General features: G+C 45.4%; 1 protein-coding gene across 1 annotated transcript; it reads left to right on the top strand.

The window, feature by feature from the left end:
* Positions 1-1,564: 1,564 nt before the first annotated feature.
* On the top strand, positions 1,565-9,736 carry LOC140362318 (CMP-N-acetylneuraminate-beta-galactosamide-alpha-2,3-sialyltransferase 1-like). Its single transcript, XM_072448430.1, has 6 exons — positions 1,565-2,137; positions 7,071-7,267; positions 7,343-7,510; positions 7,587-7,626; positions 7,691-7,810; positions 9,380-9,736. The coding sequence occupies exons 1-6, from the start codon at positions 1,565-1,567 to the stop codon at positions 9,542-9,544; spliced, it is 1,263 nt and encodes a 420-aa protein (XP_072304531.1). The 3' UTR covers positions 9,545-9,736.
* The last annotated feature ends 896 nt before the right edge of the window (positions 9,737-10,632 follow it).

Below are 10,632 nucleotides of genomic sequence, written 5' to 3'. Positions count from 1 at the left end.
TTGGCGCCAGGAAGAGAGAACACCCCCTCCTGAGGAGGTAGGTGGGATTAAGCTGGAACAGGGCTCACGCCCGACCCCGGACTGCCAAGCGTCCGATCCATAGACGTCGCAGGGGGCGGGACGGAGCGAAGACCCTCCGGGGCGGGACTCAACCGGGCCACCCCTGGGGGACCCCAGCCGCGGCCCAGTCGAAGGTCGAGCCGTCGAGAAGTTGAAGGCGCTGTACCGGGCCACAGACACTGAGGAGAGGTGGCAAACCCCTGGGCCGGTGTACCCTGGCTCCCCGCACGGGCCCAACCTGCGCCCTGCGTCAGCTCCCGGAGCCTTCCAGCGGGCAGAGTTCCCGATCCAACCGCCTTCACCCCCTCCGGAGTCTGCGTGGTGGGCAGGTCAGGACGGGCCGACCCCCCAGCTGCCGGCCGCGGCGGGTTACCAGTACCCACGGCCGGGGCGCCCGGTTCCCCTGGTCCCCCTTGCTCTGGGTAGGTGGGCTCGGGCCACCTACCCAGAGCAAGGGGGACCAGTCCGAGGCCTGAACCTAGGGAGAGGCATCGCTGCGGTGGCTGACCAGATGCGGAACCTGTTGAGGGCGCTCGATGCTGCTGAGGAGAGGCGGTATACCCCTGGGCTGGTGTGCACTAGCTCCCAGCACGGGCCGAACCTGCACCCCGTGCCAACTCCCTGAGCCTTCCGCCGGTCCGAGTTCCAGTACCAACCTCCTCCACCCCCTCCTGAGTCTGCGTGGTGGGCAGGCCAGGACGGGCTGACCCCACAGCCACTGGCTGCGCTGGGTTACCAGTACCCACGGCCGGGGCGCACGGGTCCCCTGTCTGAGCCCACCTACCCAGACCAAGGGGGACCAGTTCGAGGCCTGAACACAGGGGCAGGCATCGCAACACTGGCTGACCAGATGCGGAACCTGCTGAGGGCGTTCGATGCCGAGCAGAGGGAGATATCTGCTCAGCACGCTACCAGGCCGGCGCCCCCGGAACCGCGGACCTGGCCGACCCGGCGTCCCGAGCCACACCAGTGCCATCGGGCCGGTCCAGAGGAGCCATACAGGGGGCATTCACCAGTCGTCCCGGACCTCACCCGCTGTGATGCGGGAGACTGGACCCGCCTGAAGATCGCCCTGGGTAACGTACTGCCCCAGGAAATAGTGAGGCATTCAAGTATCAGGTCCTGTTGGGTCACCTGAAGGTGGAGGGGGCGAGGATGACGCTGACTCCTTCGTTCACTCTTGGACACCCTACAGCAACACCATGGACGCCCTGGACCAGGACATGGGTCAGCCCTATCAGCTGGCCGCGTGCGAGACCAACGACGTGATGAGGGCGCCCGACATGCGCCAGGGGGATCTCGCGGGGTTCGGACGCTTCGCCCTCAAAGTCCGGTCCTCGTGAGTCTCCTGAAGACCTTTCGGGGACGCCGGCCAGGATGAACTTCGCGCCGGCTCTCATGTCGAACGCCTCCTGCGTAAGCTCACCCCGGACCAGCAGGCTGGGTTCCACCGGGGTCGGCGTGGACTTAAGGACCAGAGGCCCACCCTGGAGGAGTTGGGCGAATGGGCCTGGCTAAGTACCTGGGCGCCACTAGGATGCTCACCCCGGGGCACACTGGAGGCCGGCCCGAGGGCGGGTCCGGTAAGCGCCCCGCCACTATATTCTATGTGGCAGGAGGTCCACCCAAGTCGACGCGCGGGACCCCTGGCAAAGCTAGGCCGCAGACCTCCTGTGCCTACTGCAACGACCGTAGCCATCATCTAAGCCGGTGCCCCAGCCTCGCCACGCTCAGCCAAGCCCAGCTAACCGAGTGGATAAAGGCCAACAAACGGTGCTGGCGCTGCGCTCGCTCACATAGGGCGGCGCAGTGCACCCTCAAGAAGTGTTGTAACTTGTGCCAGGGCCGACACCTACAGGTCCTGCACCAGGTCAACATCAAGTCCCCAACCATGCCTGCCACCGCTACCCCTCCCGCATCGGAGGGGAAACCGGCCTCGGCCCCCCACAGGATCTACCGCGACTGCCCGTCCAGGAGTAGACGCGTTCTACTGAAGGTGGTGCCGGTAACCCTCTACCACGAAGGTAAGACCCTGAAGACTCATGCGGTACTGGATGATGGGTCCGAGAGGAAAAAGGTGAAAAGGGGTACTTTTTTGGCGTAGTCAGTGAAAAGGGGTACTTTTTTGGACTTGGTCAGTGAAAAGGGGTACTTTTTCAGGGGTAAGGAGGTCAGTGATTAGGGGTGGTTTTTCAAACCTGTGTATGAGCATGGGCACTATATAAAAGCTATAGAGTCGGCCCCCCGGGGACAACAGCCTCCCCTAGTGCTATTTCTGTTGTCACATCACACAAAATGAAAGGTGATTTAAGATAAGATAAGATAAGATAAGATATTCCTTTATTGTTCCACATGGGGAAATTTCATTGATGCAACGCAGGTAGATACAGAGGTAGATACAGAAGAACAGATCACTTATAGGAAGTCTGAAAAACACTTTCAGTAGAAGATCTCCTATAAACAAAAACTCCCATAGACAAAACCTCCCATTACCCAACAAGGGATGGAGGGGAAAAATAATAAAGATAAAAATGAATAAATAAATAAATAAATACCATTGCATGGTACAACACCTTCCTCAGTGAGCTGTTTGTCCTGTAGTTTCTCTGCTTTAGCTTTGTAGATGAATAAAACCTGAGCCACTGCTACACCGACAACCACAATGAATTCATGGTTTGAACGATCATGTGCTGTTGTTGTCTATTCTACGTTAGATAAACTTTGTTTTTCAGCACATGTTCTGAATGTCTCTTTTTTCCAGTCGATCTGCTCTTATTTATGCCCTTCACTTTTTGCAAAACCTCAGTTAAATGATAGAAAAGGCCAAATTGGTCAGATTGCGTGACGTGCTGTTAACACCGCGCACTTCCTACGCTCCCGCCCACTTTCCTCATGCAGCCAATCACACATCAGTTCAACAAAAATAACCAATGAAACAAGTAAAGAGAATTGAAGCCAGTGCTGGATTCGACAGGCTTTTGGACAGAGATCCGGGGCCAGGGCCTGGCTCCGCCCATGGTCTGAATCTTGCTGTGCTCAATGTCAGAGCCGTATGTAACAAAATTCATTCCTCATCAATAATTGTTTTTTTCTAAACAGGACTTGACAAAAGCACAGGAAATGTAGTTCTAATGGAATCTGAAACACGAGAAGACAAAAAGGGTGGAGGTGTCTATGCATATTAATTTAGCGAATGATGCAGTCCTGATGAGGGAGTGGCATTTATCACAAAAGGAAAAATGTAAACCGATCATACACTGAAACCAGTTACACCTGTTTTCATGAACTGTGTCATAAAAGTTGACAGTTTCTGCGATGTTTCTTGTTGAGGCATCTTTTTGGACGGTTTGCACATATCGGACATCATGGTATTTCATAGATCAAGTAGGAAATTTATTTTTTATAATTTTAGACTTTAGATGTACTGTGTAATCTAACTATAGACATCTAACATTTCTTTACAGGTTGCATCTTAAAACCCCCTCAATGGGTATTTCTGTTGCTCTTGTGCTTGTCTGGCATCGCCATCATTTGGAAAATATTCAACATCTCACAGGTATTTGACGTCTATCAAAAAAAAACAAAAGACTGTGGATGTGAAAAATGCATAACAGAAGATGAACCAGGAGAATGGTTTAAGCAGCGTTTCCAGAAAACTATCAGACCGTTCTTGACTGGCGATTATAGCCTGTCACAAGAGGCATTCAACTGGTGGAGGGTAAGAGAATTTTAATCTTACTAACATATACGAGACCCATATTGTTCTTTTTTATTATTATTTATTTAAATTGTGTTATGAAATTATTTATTATTAAAATCAAATAGCTGTGTCTGTGCCCCAAACTGCTTTGATAAAGATTTTTATGACTCTTTAATTTAACATTACCAACTTCTTATTGGAGGAGACCTAATGCTGGATGTCTTCACAATGTTGATAGAACAGGAGGAAAAGAGAGCTGGCTCTGGGTTTAATCCAGGCACCCTGTTTAATTAAATAAAGAAACAACACACGTGGCTGACAATAGCTAACAATTTTAGAAATCTAACTATAATTATTCCTCACTTCTTTGCCTGGAAAGAGGTAGTTTATTTCCACATTGTGGAACATTGCAAACAGCAGAAAAGTTACATGTCTGATACGTTAACGTAACATATTAACAGTTATTCAGATAACTATAGCATGAAGAACATGCTAACAAGTTTACCGAAGCATCAGTTTTACCCCAAAACACTGAATCCATTGAATTTGTCTTCCTCTGTGACACTTCTAAACAACTTCGCAAACTCCAGAGGTAGAGGAAGTGCCTATTCTTCTTCTGTGTCGCATAGAGCCTAGAACCCCCTCTTGTGGTTACCAGGGTGAAAATAACGAATAATATCACAAGTCGCACTCCGGCCAAAACTAGGAAAAAAGGTGCGATTTATAGTCCGGAAAATACGGTAAGTCGCATTGGGGGAAATGTATTTGATAAAATCCAAGACCCATACTTCCCAACCCTCCCCGATTTGGGGCCTGATCGGGTGTCATGGAATCAGACATACACCGATGCTATTCTGTAACACATCGAGAACACAATTCAACTTAGAATATGAAACGACACAGAAATATCAGACATTTGTATGGCAAGCTTGGGAGAAAACGCCGGGACTGATCACGCAAGCTGTTGTACGCAGCCTGCGTGATCCTCCTGCGTCTCACCCCGTTTTTTCCCATGCTGGTTGGTTTTATTAGATATTCTGGAATAGGCGGGTCACATTTCTCATTGGTCAGCCTCACATCAAGGCACTTGTTGTTGTTGTTGTTGTTGTTGTTTTATGGCGGTTGGCATCCAAGTGTTGCATTACCGCCAGACTTTATGCCTCAGACTTTGTCGTAGTCCTAAAAGTTGTTCTCCCAGTGCTTTGACTTCCAGTGCTTTGACAAAGCCCAAGAGGTCATGAGATGCCTTTGTCATTGTATCCTATAGAAGTTCTTCCTCCCCTCAGACTTTGTCGTAGTCCTTAAAAAATATTATTCCATTGCTTTGGAAGTACAAAGCCCATGAGGCCATGGGACGTCTTTGTTGTTTTACAAAGCCCATGAGGCCATGGGACGTCTTTGTTGTTTTACAAAGCCCATGAGGTCATGGGACGTCTTTGTTGTTTTACAAAGCCCATGAGGTCATGGGACGTCTTTGTTGTTTTATCCTTTAGAAGTCCTTCTTCCATCACTCTGTCGTTTCTAGGCCCATGAAGTCAAAGCGCGTTAGAACATCCTCTTGCTCCTCATCCTCGGCTCAGTCTCCAACACCCCCCACCTCTATAAACGTTTACCCAGCCCTGTGCTACATAAGTAAGCAACCACAGCCTGACACAAACCCTGTGACTGGATCGCCAGAACGTTCCGCAGATTGAACTCCCGCCCATTATTCCGAAACCACAAGGCCAACCCGGCCCTTTCTCTATCATAAGCCTCACAGCAAATCAGCACATGCTCGACAGTCTCTGGCACCCGACAGTGACCACACAGACCGGTCGGATGTTTGCCTATCCTACTCAGTGACCAATTGAGTCCAGTATGGCCAATCCTCATGCGCTTGGTATTTTTCCGTAGAGATAAAGCCTGCAAGGGGGGGTGCAACTCCCCCCCTGGAGCAACATTCTTTGGCCCATCTTTATGATTCCTTCACAAACAAATGCAGTTTGTCGCACACCCGTTCTTCTCTTAGACTAATGATGCAGATCAAATATCACTATTATGCAGATGAAATACATCACAGAAATATACTCATATATTCACATTTTATCACATCGGGAGACTAAATCTCCCGAATCAAAAATCAACCTTTTCTACGCCGTTATCCTTTATTTTGGTAGCAAAGGCGAGCAGGGGGGGAACAGCTGACACTGGCGCCACCATGTTTGTTGTGATTACGCTAGAATGCTGGCCGTGTTTCCATCCCAGAATGCAAATTGCGAAGTTAAAGTGCGCAGGTGGTATTTAATATTATAAATCAACATGATGATGAACAACGTGAGTGGTGCCGAAACTAGTGGCGCCTACAATGACAAACCGAAGAAAAAAAAGAAATACAGGTGTATGGCCAACACTGCATGGTCTGTTCAATACAGAAACATATTGAGGAGCGAAAAGGGGACGGATATGCATTCTGCAAGTCATGTGGCTCGCATTTCAGTGTTTTCGTTCGTTTTTATTTGTTTTTATCTCTTAATTCTGATGACATTTGAAATCTCCCTCTTAGGGGGGCAATCTCATGCTTTTTTATGCGTTATCTCCCCCTGGGATGATCGATAAGTTAGGAAGTATGAAGACCAAGAACAGACATTTCATTTTGAAATGCAATTTATAATAATAACAGATTAGAGAACAACATGGTGAATAGGTGTACGTATGCTAACGTAACACCTTCAGCTACATGACGCAATAAAGTGAAGTAACGAAATGTCGTAAGTGTCTTTTATGTTAACGTAACATATCAACAGTTATTCAGATAACTATAGCATAACGAACGTGCTAACAAGTTTATCATAGCAATAACTCCGGAGGTAGAGGAAGTGCAGATTCTTCTTCTGTGTCGCTTAGAGCCTAGATTAATCTGATTATGTGTGAAAACATCTCCGATTGACCTCAAAAAGAGATAAACCAAAACATCACGCATGTGACGATTTGAGCTATCTCATTCAGAGGTCAATCGAAGATGTTTTCACACATAATCAGGTCCTGATGCACTAAATGGCCTGAAACAGAGTATGCCGGACCACATTTATCAGTAATACATATTCTTATATTCAAATTCATCATCTGCACACAGAAAAACAGCATAGATAGGTTTGACATGACATGACCTATTTTACCATAACAGCCCTCTTGCGGTTGTGAAATTAACAAATATTATCACTTATAGGTCGCTGCGGAATATAAGCACCCTGTTCAAAACTACAAAAAAAGGTGCAATTTATAATCCGGAAATATAGTATATTTTTTGGATGTTTCTTTTTTTATCCAACAGAAAATACAGAGTGGTTATCCTGACCTAAATGTTTTCAAAAGTACAGTACAGAAGATCTTTGAGATTATCCCTGTAAATCCTCCTGTGGTTGAACCCAGTCCACATCGCTGTCTGACATGTGCTGTTGTGGGCAACTCTGGAAATTTGCTAAGATCCCATTATGGAAAGTTAATAGATCAATATAACAGTGTGTTTAGGTAACTCCAACACATTATTTATTTGGAAGAAATACCTTAAAACTATTGATATTAAACTAAAATTGAACCACATAGAATTAACCGTGGTAAGACTGAAGGCTTTGAAGAGGATGTGGGGAGCAGGACCACTCACCGTGTCATGTACCCGGAGAGTGCGTCCAACCTGGATAACAGCACACACATGGTGCTGTTTACATTCAAGGGCAAGGATCTGGAGTGGCTTGTGAATGAGTTTAGAACAAGGTAAGTATTTTTTTTTTTAGTTAAAAAAAAAAACATTTTGTGATATTAATGTAGCATTTGCTGTCATCACTTCCAGTGCTCCAGGAAAAGGTAAACCCATAGCAAACAAGAACATGGTAGGTCCATTTGTTCATTCCTAGGCAGTGTGGTGTGGCTTTGACTAATTGTTGTATACAACAGGTGATGGTGGTTCATCCAGCCTTTATGCAATATGTCCATAAATCATGGCTTCAAAGTAAAGGGGACTATCCATCCACTGGCTTCATGACTGTGATTCTCGCCTTGCATCTTTGTGATGAGGTAAGACCCGGGTACACTGCCAACCGCTGTAGGCCACTTGATACGATATGGAGGGCCATATCTGCAATGCCCGATCTCATCAGCTCTCAGACGTTAACCAGGACAGGGCCTGGTTGGTACTTGTATGGGAGACCGCTGGAACATCAAGAGCCACAGTGGGGCGCTAGGAAATGTTGTTGTGTCCTTAGGCAAGACACATCATCCACATCGCCTAGTAAAGCGGTTTGAGGGCCTTGAAGGTGGAAAAGCGTTACAAAAATACATAATAATAATAATAAAGCGTCAATATAATATTATATTATTGTACTATTAGTCCTGGATAAGCCTAGTTGTTTCTACTCAAAGTAATAGATATAGGGCCGTATGTTGCCCCGGTCTAAGTGTTAACTTGGGCATAGCAGAGCTCATTTCCTGACACTTTGCGTCAGCGCAATTGTTGACAGCGCAGGCGTCATTCAAAACCGGTGCGCTGGAGTCGTGTTACTATCCCCATATGTAAGAGATAATCATAATAAAACAACATTCATGGGCATAAATTACCCTTTTTTTTAATTTACAATTTTACATGGTCAAATTTTCCCCCCACTCACGTAAACAGCGCAGCACCATTACGCACTCAGCTCTTTAAACTCTTTGCTGGACACCTCCGGTGTTGGACACTTGTACTGCGAGGTCTGGGCCAGACTGGACCAGTGCAGACTTGCATGTGCTCAGCTTAGAGGAATGCCTATTTGGGAAACTGGATAAATCTGCCACCATTGTTTCTTTATTTGTTTCACATTTATTTGTTTTGCACAACACTCCGGGTAAGCAGAGAAGTGCTCTGGACTGAGGTGCATTCTGTGCTCAGTGGCTCCAGGTTTTGGACCCGGTTTAGTCTGGGTTTAGTCCGGGTACACTGAGGGTTGTGAAAAACAAATGAAGGTGAATTGAATAAAGAAAAAATGTATATAAAATGTTTAAAAATATTCAAATATTTTATTTTATTTATATATGTTTTTCCATTTTGGGAACAAATTGGATACGAGGATACGAGGGCATAACTATATGGACTAGCACCATCCCACTCCAGCCTCCAGAGGCCACGTCTAGCCTCTTTACATCAGCGTTAAAGTAGTGAAGGTAGTAAAAGAGCAACTTGGAACCGCCTCGTGGAAAAGGCTCTCATTAATGCAAAGTCCAGGGGCAAAATACAGCCCATTGATTTGTATTGCCCCCAATGGATAATTTGTTTGCACAGACACGGTCAGATGCAGCTGCTCTTAACTTTAATGTTTAAAAGCGTTTCTAATTAAGCTTTGACCCTTGTTTACAGTATTGTTGCAAGGTAATGTTTGGAAGTACACAGGTCACAGCTGCTGCGCATCATGTCCAACCAGGAAGTACAATTGTAACATTCACTAAAATGGTCAAACTTGGGAAAACCTGGTTGATAGAAAAAATTAAATATAATTATGTTTACTGTGATTTTGTGAAACTCTAACCTTTCATGCGCGCTATAAAAACTCCTTCCAGCCTGTATAGTAAATGTATAAATGCAACAATCCTACTCACGAGTTTTCTTTACAGGTGAATGTGTTTGGATTTGGAGCAGACAGCAATGGAAACTGGACCCATTACTGGACAAAACTGTATCAAATATTGAGAACAGGTCCTCATCCGGGTTCTGTTGAGTATCATATGATTGAGGAACTGGCCAGAAAGGGGAAAGTTGTGTTGTACAAAGGCATTTAAAGCTTTGAGCCCTCTACAGCTAAACGTTTGACAGACCTACTTACAAGTGCAATTTTTAACAGACGCCATTCACTTCTGAGTTGTTTGAAACATAAGAAATAGAAGGATAAACCAAAGTACGTGTGCATTTCTGTTAATTGAAGACAACCCTTCCTTTGTGTGGGCATTAAATATGTTTACATTTTAATTATATGATTTATTCTCTGTGTTGTGGTCTTTCTTTACATAATTCCAATTACTAATCAAATTAAACAAGAATACTGCTGGTTTCAGGATAAACAAGGAACAAGAAAAACAATACTCTTCTAACTTCTAAACAGGACAGGCTCCACCAGGTGGGCGGGGCTCACTCAGACTAGGATAAATATGAGAATATGAGAGTTGAAACGTCCAGATGACTACAACTGAATCTTTATCTACAATAAATTGAATTATATCAAGTACATTTAATGAATCGTATTTGTATAATTTTTTTAACCTAATATATTTTAATACATTTTATGCTAGTATATTCTTAACACATAGTGCATCATAAATTATAAATCCATTTAAAATAACGTAACTAATTTAATTATTACATGTTACAAACATTCTGTTATGAGTTTAAAGAAATCGCACAAATATATATTGTCCATTATAATTCAATTATCCATAAGTTGCTGATGCAAAGTATTAAGTAAAAAATAAGAGCATCTACTTTGTGATTAACATTCATTCTTAAATATATACGCATAGATAAATAGATAGAAAGACATTTGGATATATACATCTTTTTTTTTTTTAATTATCGTCCCGGTCGTGGAACACTGGACCAGCTCTATACTCTCCATCGGGTGCTCGAGGATTCATGGGAGTTTGCCCAACCAGTCTACATGTGCTTTGTGGATCTGGAGAAGGCTTTCGACCGTGTCCCTCGGGGTGTCCTTTGGGGGGTGCTCCGGTAGAACGGGGTCCGGTCCCTGTATGACCAGAGCAGGAGCTGTGTTCATTGCCGGCAGTAAGTCAGACCTGGCCAGGGCTGCCCTTTGTCCCCGGTTCTGTTCATCATTTTTATGGACAGAATTTCTAGGCGCAGTCAGGGGTCGGGG

This window comes from Eucyclogobius newberryi, unplaced genomic scaffold, assembly GCF_026437365.1.
Source record: "Eucyclogobius newberryi isolate DKJ021-1_F unplaced genomic scaffold, fEucNew1.0.hap1 SCAF_16, whole genome shotgun sequence".
Classification (NCBI taxonomy): Eukaryota; Metazoa; Chordata; class Actinopteri; order Gobiiformes; family Gobiidae; genus Eucyclogobius; species Eucyclogobius newberryi.
Note: the sequence above shows the minus strand (reverse complement) of the source record. Positions and strands in the feature narration are given on the sequence as shown.